Source organism: Poecilia latipinna, unplaced genomic scaffold (assembly GCF_001443285.1).
Source record: "Poecilia latipinna isolate Pla-1442-1.1 unplaced genomic scaffold, P_latipinna-1.0 Scaffold388, whole genome shotgun sequence".
In the NCBI taxonomy this organism is placed as follows: Eukaryota; Metazoa; Chordata; class Actinopteri; order Cyprinodontiformes; family Poeciliidae; genus Poecilia; species Poecilia latipinna.
The window spans coordinates 152,717-168,941 of NW_015113004.1; the positions used below are offsets into that span (position 1 = coordinate 152,717).

Sequence of the window (16,225 nt, forward strand, 5' to 3'; positions counted from 1 at the left end):
ATACAATTGCTAAATACTGTTTACATAATTAGTACTTTTCTTTTCAGTTGTCAGTCTCACAAACTTAAACTGGCTTTTTAAAATTATAATTTTAAGAATGAGCATTACTGCTTTTTTATGTATATGAATGAATGAAGTCCAGATAAAAAGTAAAGTTGTTGAAGTCAAAGTTTTTTTTGAAAACTACGCCCCCATGCGGAAGTAGAGCACACAGGTCTCTGTGTTATTTGTTTCACATTAGTTTGACGGTGCGGAGACAAATCTGACAGGAGGTAAATTGTCTTTCATTTACTTAAACGCCCATTGTTGTGCAAAGTGTACTTTTTCATATCCTTGCTGCTTGTTTATTTCTGTTCCATCTGTCCTTTCAAAACTTCTTAAAACTTTAAAGGTTTGTTGTTGTTTTTCTCGCCTGTGAGAGAGAGAAGTCAGTGAAAAGTTTGGTGTGGGTGTTGGAAGTGTGACAGCGCTGCTCCAGCTTTGTCTTCCAATCAGAGGACAGGCTTCTGTGGTCTCTCCCCGCCCATGGAGAGAGTGAGGCGGAGGAGACAGAGCAGAGGTTTAGTGGAGCCAGGGGCAACTTTGAGTTTTCTCCGTGATTTTATTTTTTTCTCTCTCTCTCTTTAATGTCGGCCGCCATGACCATATCAAAGCTTTCCATCGCTTTGCTTTTAGAGTGGAAATGTTTACATCGAGCCGTGTAGGCTCGTTTTAACACTTAGTTATGGATACGTGACGGCGAAAGAAGTTAGAAACTTTCCCGATCCTGGGAGCGCAGCACAATGGACTGCAGGCAGAGGAAGCGCTCCGGAGGAGGGACGCTGTGGAGGATTTACCTCTATCTAGCCTGCGTGTGCTCAGCGTCCGCTGAGCTCAGATATTCCGTATTGGAGGAACTAGATCCAGGCTCCGTGGTTGGAAACATCGCGAAAGATCTGAGCCATACGGCTCAGAGAATCGTCCAGAGGAAGTTACGGGTGGTCTCCGAGTCAGCGGTGGAGTATTTCGAGGTGAAGCAGGCAACTGGTGATTTAATTATTAAACAAAAAATTGACAGGGAACAACTGTGCGAACTGAGTTCAACGTGTTCACAACAAATACAAATTATGCTGGAGGACCCGCTGGAGATTCATCGCGTCATGGTGGACATCCTGGATGTGAACGATAACGCGCCGCAGTTTTCAACCAGCAACATTTCTCTGGAGGTGTCGGAGGCGGCCGCGCCGGGCACGAGGTTCCGCTTGGAAAGCGCGCACGATCCAGACGTGGGCACCAACTCCTTACGCACTTACCATGTGGCCACAAATGACTTTTTTACACTGAACGTGCAGACTAAGAGTGACGGCAGCAAGTTTCCAGAACTTGTTGTGGATAAACCTCTGGACAGAGAGAAGCAGGCCTCATTTCGCCTGTTGCTCACTGCCGTGGATGGGGGTCAGCCGGAGAAGTCTGGCTCGACTCTTTTGCTCATTAAAATTCTGGATGTAAATGACAACGCTCCGGTTTTTGCCGAGACGGTGACGAAGGTGACGCTGTCGGAAAACGTCGCACAGGGCACTTTAGTTACGAAATTAAATGCGACTGACGCTGATTCTGGCAGCAACGGTGAAATATCATTCCTGTTTAGTAAATACACACCAGAACGTGTTCTCCAGCTTTTCACTGTGGACTCCAAGAGCGGGGAGATCCGTGTGAAGGGGGATGTAGACTACGAGAAGGCCGCATCTTATCACGTCACAGTGCAGGCCAGAGATGGGGGATACCCTGCCATGGAGGGTTCCTGTAACGTCATAGTGGACATCATCGACGTGAATGACAACGCCCCAGAGGTGACACTGATGTCACCGATCAGTTCCATCAGAGAAGACTCGCCTCCAGAGAAAGTGATTGCTGTCATAAATGCTAAAGACCTGGACTCTGGAGACAATGGGAAGGTTACATTAACCATCCCACCAGGTTTGCCATTTAAACTTATTTTAGCCTTTGATGGCCATTATAGTTTGAAAACTGCTGGCAGCCTGGACCGAGAAACCATCCCAGAGTACGCAGTGGTTATCAAGGCAACCGATGCTGGTTCCCCACCACTCTTATCTCAGAAAACCTTTGTAGTGAAGCTCTTGGATGTAAATGACAATGCTCCATCTTTCTCCCAGCCTTCATACTCTGTGGACATCCCTGAGAACAATCCCCCCAGCTCCCCGATTGCTGCTGTTTCTGCCACGGACTCCGACCTGGGTGAGAATGCTCGGATCTCCTATTCCATCCTTCCCAGCATGGTCCAGGACTCACCCATCTCATCTTATGTGTACATTAACCCAGAAACCGGCCAAATATACAGCATGCGCTCCCTTGACCATGAGAAGCTCAATGCTTTCCGCATTCAGGTGCAGGCCCGGGACGCAGGGGAACCCCCAAGGGCAACAAATGTCACTGTACATGTCTTTGTTGTGGATGTGAATGACAACTCACCAGTGATTGTTCATCCCTCCTACTCAAAAGACAAAAGACTGCAGCTCACTGTACCCCCATCTGCCGGCCCCGGCCACGTCATAAATAAACTGGTGGCGGTGGATGCAGACAGTGGGCACAATGCGTGGTTGTTTTACTCAATCGCTCCTGGACCAAATGTTGGCATGTTCCGTATCGGGGCCCACACCGGGGAGCTCCGCACAGCCCGCAAATGGGCCGAAGAGGAAGAGGGCTCTACTTATGACATAACAGTCATCATCCAGGACAACGGTGACCCACCAAGGTCCAGCTCGGTAAACATCACCGTAACTGTGGATGAGAAAGCCACAGCCATCGACGTTCCAGTGAACACTCGCCACAACCACTTCTACCACCACAATGGAATGTCTAACATCACTTTATATCTTATAATCTCTCTCGCATGTGTGTCGGGTGTAGCTTTCATCACGTTTGTGGTTCTCATGGTGCGCTGCCTAAGGCACCGTGACTCAGGACTGGGAGACTCTGAATGCTGCTGCTATGGCCGCCACAGGTCCAGCCGCTACCATCAGAGGCCCGGCAAAGACCTGCACCTGCAGCTCAACACTGATGGACCCATACGATACATGGAGGTGGTGGGAGGGCCCCAGGAGCCACACACACGCACCTATCGACCGTGCTACTCCACTATATCTAGTCGAAGCGACTTTGTATTTATGAAGACACCCATGCTGAGTCATAACAACACGCTCAACATGACGCTCAGCAGGAAGAACCTCATGAACTCAGCCATTGAGGTGAGAGGAAGCCATCCACAGTTGGGATGAGAGCATTACTGAGTTTTATTGTAGATCATTCCATTTTAAATGTCTTTGAAACATCCCCAAAAGCAATTTTCATTTAGTTTGTTAATTCTGAATTATGACAGCATAGCAAAATGTGTCTTTGCTGGATTTTATGTGTGTCACGTTAGTTTATGAAGATTATTTTCTTCATATTATGAGAGGATTTTTGAGGTTCCCCTAATCTACACGACTAATTCGTTTGAAGTAGAGTTGTTAACTTTTTTTTTTTTTAAATCTAACTTAAGACTTACAAACTACTATCACTGGCTTCAAGCTATTTAAATAACAGAGAGCTTTCTGCATAGACAAAAAGGAGAAAGATAAAGACAAATGAAGATGAAGGAAGCTAGTTCAGCAAACAGTCAAATAGAAAAGTAAAGGGGAAAACATTAGTGCTTCTAACAGATGGGGGGAGGAGACATCCAGATGAAATGGGTCCTGCAGAGTCCATTCAGTGGAGTGGAGACAGAGAGGAACAGGATGACAGAAGGAGGGATGGTGGGGGTGAAGAGGAAAATGGCCAGATAGGTGGAAGTATAGGCCAAAGAATAAAGCAGTCACTGAAAAACAGGAATTTGCGGGGTCATCGGCCCGACCCTGACTTCCTGTTGTCCTCTGAACTTCTGGTGATTGGTTCCAGGAATCGGCAGCACATGTGAAGCGGATCTTGCTCCGTCTGTCCCGTACAGTCATTACTGTTGCTAGAGCTTTTTTTTTTTGTTTGTTTTAAAAAAAACCTTTTTAACATTTCTTTCTCCTGCTTGCATGTATAATACTCTTCTTTTTCATGCAAGTTTGTTGAGACTAATCTGAGTTGTGTTGTACCCGAGGTCAGGAGGATGCCATCTGTCTCCCTGCTCTAGTGACACGTGTGGAATGAGGACAGCAGTGGAAAAAAAAAGAGAGGAAGGGACAGAAAACTGAAAAGGAAGCTTGGCTTTACGCACGTGTGCCACAGTGACAGAAGGCGCAGGCCTTAATGGCTTTAGAGCAGTCGCCCTCACTAGGGGTGTTTATGTGCACGAGATTGCGTGTACAAAGCTTCAATGACAAGTAGTCCTGTGGTCATGTGTAATTTTAGCAGGACACTGGGGGCCGTTGTGCCTTCCCACTGCTCCTCTTTGTGTCCTTTATTAATCCACAGTGTGTTGTCTTGTTTTGGCACAGTTTGTTTAATAATGTGTGAGTTTTAAGGGGTCAGAGGCCTTTGTTAATATTGACTAATGTATGTTTGGTTCACATGAGGCTGCTTTAGTTAATTTTCTACAGTTTAGTTTACACATCTTTCTCACAACCTCAACTTTCTCATGGCTGAGTTTTAATGTTTTTCAGTTTAATTGAAAAACAATTAAGAGTCAACCAAGATAATTTCCAAACTTAGATTCCAAACTTAGACTTAGATTAAAACATATATATATACATATATGTGTATATATATATATATATATATGATTATGTTTGCATTTGGTAAACATAGTCACAAACCCCAACATGTGTCTTATAGATGTCACATTTATGTTGTGCTTGCACCAACACAATTGCTTCACGTCTAGAATCTGAGTGTGTTGCACATGCATACGTTTCTCTTGCCAGATGTCGGAACAAAATGGATTGCTCTGTTTGTATGTCGGAACATAAACAGAACAACTTGCTAGAGAAGTTGTTAGCCTGTATGTGGGATTATTGTGCATGGTTCATACTCACATGCTCACCAACTCGCTGGACGGCATTCAGGTGTGTCTTGTCCTCACGCGTTTAACTTAAACCCACTGCTAAATCCAGCTCTACACATGGTAGTCCTCAAATGGCATTAAGGTGTAACACGGTCAGGGTGTAATTAACCTAAAGATGCCTCAGAGCTCTTTGACTCAAGTGAAAGATGTACAGAAAAAGACTGATGGCTTCAAGGTTAGCGTGATTGTTAAGTGAGAATCTCGGTCTACAGAGCTCCATCAGTCTTGCTCCGAACTGAGTGCTTGTGTCCTATTTGTCTAACCTTTATATGCAGACCTTTATGCAAATTAATGTGTTTTTCTTTTAGACTAGATAAGAAGTCCATTTCACAGATAATCCTTTGAAGCCTTGAAATCTGCGCTGCCGCACAGATAGCTTGTTAAAAAAAAAAATAGTGCAACTAATAAAAGTTTTCAAGTTACCAATGGAAACATACTGAAATAATCTTTTGTGTGCCAAACAGAAATGCATCGTTTTGAAATTTCCACACCTACATGCAAAAACACAGAAAAGCATAATGTACGGAGAGATGTAAAGTTGCCAGAGTGTCGTATCCCAGTAGGGTATACATTTGGTATGATCAAAGCTAAAAACTGACAAATATTTTTTTTTTGAATGAGCGTGCTTTCTGTCCCGCTGGTCTGTGCTCATCTTTTACTCTTCCTACAACTCAGACTCTCACACCCACGCATATTTGCACATTTTTTGAGTTTGTTTTTAGCTTCTTAGCATGGACCCAGTCCTGTTATAGATATTTTATCTGTAATATTAATAATTGCTTGATGATAGTGCCACATAAGTCCTTATTTGTGCACCCTTACCATTTTTACCATTCCTCGAAATACATGAAATCATTTCAAAAGAAAGTTGAAATGAACTTGGTTCACTTTATTCTATGTGCATTTCAAGGCACTTTTTAATTGAATGACCATTGATTCCATGACTTGTTTTCTATTCACTTGCACATTTATTTACTGTTATCCTCTTCTTGTTCATGATGTTCCAAAGTTTTATCTTGTTTCCCTTCTGTGTAGGAATGTTTGGCTGGATTCCGTGTTTGTTTGTTTTTCCCCTGCTCCCTTGCATCTTTCCATTATTCCCTCGGGTAGGACAGTTCTTTTAATAATGCAGCACATTGGGCTGCTGGACTCTCTCTCTCTCCTGGGGGCTCTCGTGTCGATTAGGCGGCAGAGTCTGGAGCTAAGCCAGGGTTTTTTTATTCACCGCATCACTGCACAATGAGAGAGGGAGAGTGCAGGAGAGATGGGAAAGACATGGCGACACAGGTAGAGATGGACAGGAGTGCAGTGGGCTTGAATTTATTAATAAAGAATAGCAGGGATGTATAGAGAGAGGCCTTTATCCAGGATTAGTTAGGAACATGGACTGTTTTGATTTCAGAACACAAACTAAATGAATGTCCAAGGACTTCCTGTGTCCTTTTACATCAACTAATCATTTTGTGAGAACTTAGCTATCTAGCCATCATGTTTTATATTCTGGCTGCGTCAATGCTTTTTAGAGTTTTACATCTCTTTTTTTTTTTGGTTCACTGATCATGTGCATTTCTCCTTGAACTACCCGTTTACTCCTAGTCTGTATGAACCTTGCACTGCAGTGTAAATGTACTCCTGTGAACAGCATGGCCACCTGAACGTCAACACATTTGTAGCCATCTGTAGCTCTTTGTTGAGCCTCATGTTTTCTGAATCACACAAAAGGGAACTCTTCCACAAACACACACACACACACACATTTTATTACATGCAGATGTCTCAGTTACAAAGCACACACACAGACAAACCTGAGAGACATTTTTGCCGTTCCTGCAATGAAACATCCATTTCATGTTGCAACTTCTCTTCTCTCTGCAGCAAAAGCCCCCCAACAATGACTGGCGCTTCACACAAGGACAGAGACCTGGACCTAGTGGGTAAGTTAACTGAGACACACACACACACACACACACACACACACAGCTAAAGTGTTATTAATATCAGCCCCAGCGTTGTTGTTCAACATGAAGGTAAAAGAATGAAATCGGATGAGGAAAGTCGCCTGCCGGGGGGTCGATTTTGAAGTCATGACGGCGTGAACGTCTTAGTCTGATTTGGAGCGACATGTTAGCATCGACTTTGGTCAAATTCCCACTGAAAGATTCTGCTAGATGTATCCAGACTCCTGAATGAGAATCTCTGCTTGTTTCCAGGCTGCCTTATAAAATGGCTGCCACAGCTTGCACTCCCCTCCCCCTCCCCTGCTGTGTCTCTCCTCCCTGCTCTCCCCGAGCCTATGCGCCATCACTCAGTACTGCTGATGAGCGACACTGACCAGAGCTGGGGGAGTGGGGGTTGGATACTGTGTTTATCAATTTTTCTCTATCTTCATTTTCCACCGACACAAAGCCAAATATAGCTTCTTTGTTTTTGTTTTTTCTAGCCTTCCTGTTAAAATGCAGCAGATCAGGTGTGAGATTTTTTTTTTTTTATCCGTTTCAGATGTATAGTTTTTTTGTTTTTTTTAAGCGCAAGTTTTGATGTTGTGTGGGCTAAAACTGTTTTCCCAGCAGTGATTGCGCATAAGTTGAGTAAGTCAAGTCATTTCCCTGAAACACACCAGCTGAGGCAAAACTTGTATAGCTAGAAAAGCACGAGACAGAAGAGTATATTAGATTTTGGCTGCACAGTCCCAAAGTTGACAAAAAAACTGAAAGAAATTTAAAGTTTATGCAACAGCACATTGTTTCAGAAATGTCCTTTTAAATTAACCCCAGCTTTCAACTAAATACACAGTGGTTCTTTCGGTTTGTATAACTTGTTGTGTTTTTAGTCCCCACATGCCGTACGGTACACACATACGATGGACGCCGAAGAATGGGACAAGGTACCAGCTTAGACTTAGACTCTGTGCGGTCGCTTTCTGTCCTTAGCAGCTGATCGGGGTTCTGCTAAACCCTCTAATTCATCAGTGGAAAAAAGAATTGGATCCTCTCCTAAGGGCAGAGAGTGACTGAAAAAACTTTAGGTAGTGCACGGCAGTCGAGTGCTGTGCTGTGTGTAGTTGTACCTAACCCATAGCTTCTGATAGCCTCCCTGAAAGTTTGATGGGGTTTGTTGTTGATCGATGTGCAAATAGGCCACAATGCCTGCTGTGGCATAGAACAAGGACTGTGACATATTTCTGTGCAGTGTTTTTTTTGTTTTTGTTTTTTCCTGTAGATTTGCTGTGGCCTTGTATGTGTGCTATACATTTAGTCGTTCAAGTCCGAGAGCTCCTTTTCTCCTCTCCTTCTTTGCTGCCTTTGATGTGTGTCTGTGATGTTGTAGCCCAACACCACCACATGCAGCTTTTCTCTGTGATTTATGATGAAGTAGAGGATAATAAAAATGGATGTTTCATAGCATCGGAGAAGTCCTCTTCCAGAGGAAACAAAAACCTGCATTGAATCGCTACAGTCAAAGCACTAGTGCTGAAAAGGACGAGCTGGCCAGAGGAAGTAAAAACATGTCATGTAAAGGTTGCGGAGAGGGAAATTGATGGTTCTTTCTGGCCCACTTAGGATAATTCTCTTGGTCAGGAAGCGATAATCCCAACAACAGGAAATGCTCAACAAAACCACAGGATGCGATAAGTCTAACTAGATGTTAATTTAGCTTGAACCAAGCCTTCCTTTTTATCTCAAAATGTGTGAAGAGGCACAAAATGGTCGCCTTCACTGTGTTTTTAACTCCGTCTGTTTTTCATTGTCTGCCTGGCACAAGAGCTACATGTTTCTCTCCCCGTCTCTCTGTCTCTGGCACCAAACTGAGAACCTCTTTTTTTGCTGTGCAAACTGGTAACCTGTTCTCTGAGAAGGCCTTAGTTTTTGTGTTGGAATTCCTTTTTATTATTATTATTATTATTATTATTATTATTTTGTCCAATGCAATTTACTTTCTTTTTTTTTAATATCCTGGAGAAGACTAATTTTTCTCAGCATTTAAGGTTTTTTTTTAGGTGGTTTAGAGAAGGAAAAACTTGTTCCTGTGAACATCCCTTGTGTTTATCTCTCCAAGGTTTGAGGCACTTAAGATCATTTGAGGACTTTAAAAACGAGGCTTGTAATTCTTTAAATTTGTCAGCAATGGATGAAATAAAAAAAGAAATTAGACCAACTACAACACTGCTTCAAATAGTCTAAAACACCTCAGAAGTTGCGGTACCGACCTCACCTCAGTTATCTTGATTTAATCTCTCATAACATCTTCATGTGAGCATAAAAAAACCTCAAAATTCAGACTGCGTGTATTTCAAACCATTTTTACAGGATCTTTTGCTCAGTTTGCCCATCCTCAATTTATATTTCCGTTTCATATCCACATGTTGCTATTTTGTCTCTTTCCACATCCATTTTCATAACTGTAGACATGATTTTGTAAAAACGTACTTAAAGCTATTGTGCATCAATATACTATCTTTATTTGTAAGCACAAGCTGTCGTAAAAACGCCCAACTCTCGTGTAATTTCACATAATTCTCAACTTCTCAAAAAATTATATAGCATCCTATTTTAATGTATTATTGGCCTGATACCAAATTAGGGTATGAAATGATGATGGGGCAAAATGACCAAATGTAGGAATATCTGTGTATAGCTCAGGTTGTCTGATTGTGCTCAGAAACATGCTCCATGTAGCTTCCTAAGAATATATATGGATATCTCAGGTGCCTAAAGCCTTTTCAATGTGCTGTGTATACATTTCTGCTTTAGCTGTTTATTATTAACCCTTTTTTTTAAACACATAGTCCTAGGCTAAGTGTTTTTAAGTGAAAAGCCAAAATAAATAAATGTTCCACGTAGACAGATAGTTATTTGTGTTGCTAAAAAAGAAGTCCCTTTGCTGTCCTACTTCTAAAGCTGGGGTTATGCAAACTGTATGCAAATAACAGAACGTCATCTGCATAGAATTATATAAGGTATGCTACCTTTAAAAAAACAAACAAACAAAAAAAAAACAAATAGCAAACTTTATTTGCTATTTAGCAGCAGTAGTCCAAGCAGGATTAAGAGCATTGTGATCTAGTTGTCAGTTGAGCGCATGTTGGTCTGCTGCACATGTGGGGAGAAGGTTGGTGAATGTCTGCTTTCTCCTTTGTTCGCCTCACATGCAAATTGTAGACTGTAAATAAACCAGGCTTTGAAGACAAAGTTTGCCCAGATGGAAATGTTCAGCGCTCAATGGGCGCCACGTGTGTCACCATGTAGACTCGCCATTTCCTTCATTAAAAGAAGGAATCGTTAAATATTTAGCCGGATTTACTAGAGGGCCCAGTGCTCACTGGCATACATACCAGTGAGTGTGGCACCATGGATGCACCAACACACTGCTGGCTGCTGTGTGCACATATGCGTTAGCTCATGCCTCAACAACCGTTTGAGATCCGCCCTGTTCTGTAAACTATACATCCTTCTTGTTATTCTTGCTGAGTCCAACCATCAGCTTCTTTGCTTTTTACATTACAAAGCGCCAACTGTGAAGTCATTAAGCTAAACACACAAACTGCTGAGGATCGTCTACCTCTTACTTAGGTGTTCTCTGTTTTTTTGTTATTTTTCTTTTTACCTCTAGGGCAACTGGAGGACCCGAGGTAGCCATGGGAACTGGCCCCTGGCCCCAGCCCCCCACTGAAGCCGAGCAGCTTCAGGCACTGATGGCAGCAGCCAACGGTGAGTCCGACGCCTTGTCACCAGCTGTGTTTCCATTACAAACGTGCGCAAGTATTTTGTCGATATTCTGCCAATGTCAAAAAAAAAAAAAACAACAACACAATTTCGTAATTGCGGTGTTTCCGTTAAATAAGAAATTGAATTAAAATCACACGTGAATAAGCTTGTTCACGCGATAAGACGTTAAAAATGATGGCAGTGACTGATGTAAACAGCTACATGAGATATACTCATAAAACTCAGAAATTAGTTATGAGTCATCAGAGGAGATTGTTGGCGTCTTATTCAGGCGTTGGAGCGAAAAGCCCCTCATACAAGGGAGCGGCTACGTATGCTACGTTTTGGGGAAATTGTAGTCGGCAATTTTAAAATAGAAGTATGGATTTAACACATTTGAATGACACAAATTATATGAGCTGTGCGACGCTGTGAGATTTCTATGGTTAATGGAAACGCAGCTTCTATCTTTCTCTTTTCTATCCCTTCCCTGCTAGCCTTTTTGTCTCTTCGTGTGCACATGGATGCGTGGGAAGTGCTTGTTTGTGAGCCTTCCTGTTTGCTCGGACAGCGTCCAGCCAGACTCATTCATTGATAAAGCCCTCTCTGTCCACACTGGAAAAAAATTCCACTTTGAGGTCGTGTGGTAATAAGTACCCAAAGTCAGAGAGCGGACATGAGTACCTGTAGTTGTTTTCCTTTCTGCAGTACAGTGTTGAATTTAAAAACACAACCAAGGTGTGTTTCTACTGTACACATCCGTAAAGTGTTGTAACGTAAGCAGCGCTCCAGGGACACCTATGAACTATTATTCCATTTCTTGTTCCTGTTGTACATAGTGACTCATGTAGTGAGTCATTATCGACCTGGCAAGTATTTGATACCTCATGGAAAATATTGATCATATTTGCAGAAAGCAGAGTAAGAAAACCAATCAGGAAACGAACTAAAGTCATTGTTTCCAGTGTTATTTTAACAAATCATATTTCCTTCCCTTGAGAAACTCACACTCCAATCTTGGACATCACAGAAGGATGTTGTGTGGATTTTATTTTCCCACTGGAAGGAAAAGCCAAGCTGAAGGAGAAAAAGTCTGATTAGATGAGTATCAGCACAAGATTGAACTGTTACAACGATCAGGGAGGAAAGGGTAAACAGCGACTGTAGATAAACACTGAAGGTCATTTTCCTTAACTGTATTGTTCTATGCATTGACTGGAGCCAATTTTGTTTTCAGCTTTAGTCTTGCTCTTTGAAAAGGATTTTTACTAAAAATCAGAGAATTTTTTTTTGTCTGTATATGTGTGTTTATATGATGTAAGAGGAGCTTCAGGATGGGGGGGAGGGAGCATTTGTGTTTCTGGCTCTGCAATGCAGGGGCTCTGGGAGAATTATGAGCAGAGCAGCTACGTCATGCAGCTGAGGACACAGAGCATGCCCAGTGCAGACCCATTAACACAAACAAGCATGCTTCTGCTCTTGTTGCACCGTTTCTCCTTTTATTCAGCAGTCAGCTTTTACTTCCATTCACATCACATTCATTTAGCTTCGGTATTGCTCTTTTTTTCTGCCATGTTTTTTTTTTTTTATTATCTCACTGCTTCTTTTAACACTGCCGCCGCAAAAATTTCCAGCACTTTTAACACGTTCCACCCTTCTTTCTCCTCTTCTTCCTCCTCTTCCGTCTTTGCCCCCCCGTCATCCCCCCAAAACTCTCATCTCTGTTCTCCCCAGAAGTAAGTGAGGCGACGGCCACCCTCGGGCCCGGCACCATGGGCTTGAGCACCCGCTACAGCCCCCAGTTCACCCTGCAGCACGTCCCCGACTACCGCCAGAACGTGTACATCCCCGGGAGCACGGCCACCCTCACCTCCAACCCTCAGCAGCAGCAGGCCACGGCCCAGCAGGCCACGCAGCAGGCGCTGCCTCCGCCTCAGGCCTCGGCACAAGCTGAGCCTCCGAAGGCCGCCCAGACCCCCGCCTCCAAGAAGAAGTCCACCAAGAAGGAGAAGAAGTAGATGCCGGCAGAGAGGAGGCGGAGGCGCGATGAAGTGATGAGAAACCCAACCCCCCACACCCCACCATTAGGTATCTGCTGTCACATGGACGCTGTTGGTGGTTCTTTGAAGATTTTCTCCAAGAATCCAAATGTGCTGGAGGTTTTAGTGTTACTAACCCATGTTGTGCTTGAAGGTCTAGTATTGTTCATGTAATCTTTGTGGGTAGATATTTTTTGGATGGGTATGGGGGGTTGCTGTTGTTGTTCTTTCCCCCCCCCCATTATTTTCTTTAAATGAAAAAAAAGAAATAATTAATGGACAAAGAGATTCAGTGTAAAAAAAAACCTTGCTGGAATGACAAGGCTACACACAGCGATGTATTCAGAGATGAAAAGTTAATGTCTTTCATGTTGGATTTATTGTGCACTTTCCAAAAACGGAAAGCCGGCTGTTGTAAAGTTCGCTAGTTGCCATTCATTATATTCCTCCGTAGGGTCAGCCGCAAAGCATAAGGCTGCTGTTTGACAGGTGTTACAGACTCTTCTGCATGCTCATTAAGGTTCAAACCACATATGCTAGTTTAGAGTTGCAAACTATGCATTGCAAAAGCAAAGAGGGGAACATTCTGAATCCTTGTTTCTCCCTCCAATCGCAGGTCAACGTAATGCACACGTAGTGTTTACTTGACAGAAAACGAGAATAACTTTTGTAATCATAGTTTTAAGAAAAAGAAAGAAAAAAAAAAGATATAAGAATTTAATCTTCTGATATTTTTTATGATCTGAGCATGCACCCACAGTTGAAGGGAGGGGCTGGCAGAGGACTGTGGTGAAAGCATGTGGCGTGTACTCAGATTTATCCTGGTCACCTGTATAAAACCTCAGGACGAGTACAGACATGTCCCGCTGATCTCCCCCGCCTCCCACCCCTTCTTGCACCCAGCTAGTGTCCTTTCCCTCACCCCCCAATTTGAGCCAAACTATGAGAAATGCACTGTTCGTATGCTGAAGAAGAGACTGAGTTGGGGTTGTAATCACTTCAATCTTTAGGGAAATATGTAGATGTGGTAAACTTAAGTGCTTAGGAGTTTCTAGACACTTTGTAAGCCTCTAGGACCTCGACGGAGTTTCCCCTTCACTTTCTTGAGGTGCTGAAAAGAAATTTATTGATGCGTTTTCTTTCCTTTTTTTTTTTTCTTTTGGGAGATATTGATTCAATAGTATAAAAGCGGTTTTGTTTTAAGATGCGTTGCCATACTGTCTGTCAGGATAAAACTGCATGGAAAAGAGGGCAGCTGGGTCAAAGGGGAGCAAAAGGGGATCGGTGAGAGCTAAACCGACTGAGGTGGGGTACAACCTGCAACCTTTGGCTCTACCCACTGAATGTACAGAGGAACCAATGCTGGCCTGCCCACCCCTGTTTTTTTTTTTTTTTTTTTTTTTTTAAATTTTCCTCCAATGCACTGACCCTGATAGAGGTCAACAGAGCCAAGCACAGTCAGTCCTGTTGGTGAGGAGACGGCCCCTTTGGGGCATCTTCTCTGCTTTTGAAATCGGTGGCAAACCCGACCCTCTCCGCCTCTCACCTGTCTGCGTCCGCTCCCCTGCCCCTCGCCCTGCGAGGCTCCTAACCCGCTGTAAATAAACACGAGTCCGGTTGATGGTATGAGCCAAGTATTTGTACAGCAGGGACCTTCTCCAACTGTTCCCTCTCAACAAGGCGCGGCTTACTACTGGAATGTGTTTGCATTTTGTTTTTCAAGAAAAATAAAAATCACAGCTTAAAAAAAAAAACAAAAAAAAAACAACACAAATTTATCAACAATAATCAAAACGTTTGACATGTTCTTCAACAGTTTGTGTTGCAATGTAGTAACTGAGCACCATTGAAGCCAACTAACTCTTCAGTGTAAATAAATGACTTTTAAAGATAACTTTAGATGAGTAAAAAAAAAAACAAAGTGACACACGTAGACTAGTTAACTTGTGGTATGTGTTGCGCATATTTTTGTGTTTATTTTTTCTCTTTACTACCCTTTATCACCCTGTAAAGAAATGAAACAAAGAAAAAAACAAAAAAAATAAATATGGAAGTCTTTCTATCCTTCTGTAACCTCTTAATGTTACTTTGCGGTGATTTTTTTCTCTTGTGCATTTGTGAAATAATGCCTCTCATTCTCTTTCTGTCCATATGAACAAATGATTATAAATATTATATATGTGTAAGTCCGTCCGCTGCTGAATTAATACTACTCTATCCTGCTGTATTATCTTTCTTATAAAACGCTTTGCCCTCTCCCCGATGCTACACCCCTGTGTTACTCTCTTATTTTTATGCTAATATTTATATTTCTGTTTTATTTTCTCTTGGACACTGACATTTCAAATAAAAGAAATCATTTGAAAAACCTTACATGTACGTTGCTTGTTTCAATTCTGTTTACAGAAAATGCAGATTAACAAATTCGAAGTGGGCTTTGTTAATCCTAGTGTGATGTTTAACAGCTTTAATATGCAACAGTGCAGGCAAGTCAATCTATAAATCTGTTTATTATGATTTTATGAAAGACAAGTGGAACAAAACCAAAATGAGAGGGTTTAACGCAACTTAACCAAGCTTGTGTGAAACATTCACTTACTAAAAACTAACAGCCTCTAATTGTTGAGGTGATTTTTAGGTTATTGTAAAAAGACTAAATATGAACCACTAAATCCAAAAAGAAAACGTAGAAACACAGAACAAAGTGTCTGGATGTCTTATCATAGCTGTAATTTTGAAAGTGGACTGCTCTTGGATTGCCTTTTGGGCTTCTTAATGTTAATTTACCATTTTATTTTGTTGCCTTCACTCTGTGACCCAGAATGTCTCACATAAAGATAAATAATCATTTTTGGCTATCCTTAAGTGATGCCGTCCACTTCATTCTAAGTCCCATTTTGCTCAGTCATCAAATTCTCAAATCATTTTAATGGTAAAAAAAATAAAAATCATACTTCCAGTTTCTTTTCCTTATTTTTGGGAAATTACTGACATGTTATTTTTATTCATGTAAAAATCAGAAGACCAAACGGAGATCATAGCCGTCAGCACTCAGGCTCTTTGTGCCCTTCACAACAGCCTATAAATAGCCAATGATACGTCGCTGAGCATAACAAAAGGAGCGGCCTGCAACATGCTGCTGCAGATGTTGGAGGGATAAAAGAAAAGACCAAGCAGCTGGAGGGACGGCGGTGACCCGCATTGTTCATTAAAAAGGCATGACACACAATTTAGTGCTGAATAATGTATTTTTTTCTAGATTGAGTTTCATGAACACCTGTAAAAAGCACAGCTGTGCAACATCTGCCTGCCTTAAGAAATAAAATCTTCAGTTTTTAAAAGTTAAATCGTTGTTCATTTGAGACTGCAGCTTTCCAGCACCAGCCACTACAGACTCACAAAAACCTAAAATGGCTGACTCCATTTACCCCCTATCCCGAGATGTATTACAGGGT

At 42.3% G+C, this 16,225-nt stretch overlaps 1 protein-coding gene across 12 annotated transcripts in view; it reads left to right on the forward strand.

The window, feature by feature from the left end:
* The window catches only part of LOC106950266 (protocadherin gamma-A11-like), a 165,445-nt gene extending 152,403 nt beyond the window's left edge, over positions 1–13,042 (forward strand). For 5 of the 12 annotated variants that reach the window (XM_015037008.1, XM_015037019.1, XM_015037014.1 and 2 more), the window contains exons 2-5: positions 6,902–6,960; positions 7,857–7,910; positions 10,637–10,734; positions 12,466–13,042. In XM_015037008.1, coding sequence (XP_014892494.1) covers positions 6,902–6,960; positions 7,857–7,910; positions 10,637–10,734; positions 12,466–12,749 — 495 coding nt within the window. In that variant the 3' untranslated portion in view covers positions 12,750–13,042. Of the gene's footprint in view, positions 1–565; positions 3,246–6,901; positions 6,961–7,856; positions 7,911–10,636; positions 10,735–12,465 lie in introns of those variants that run through there. The other 7 variants (XM_015037015.1, XM_015037018.1, XM_015037016.1 and 4 more) reach the window with 4 other exon arrangements.
* Positions 13,043–16,225: the final 3,183 nt, after the last annotated feature.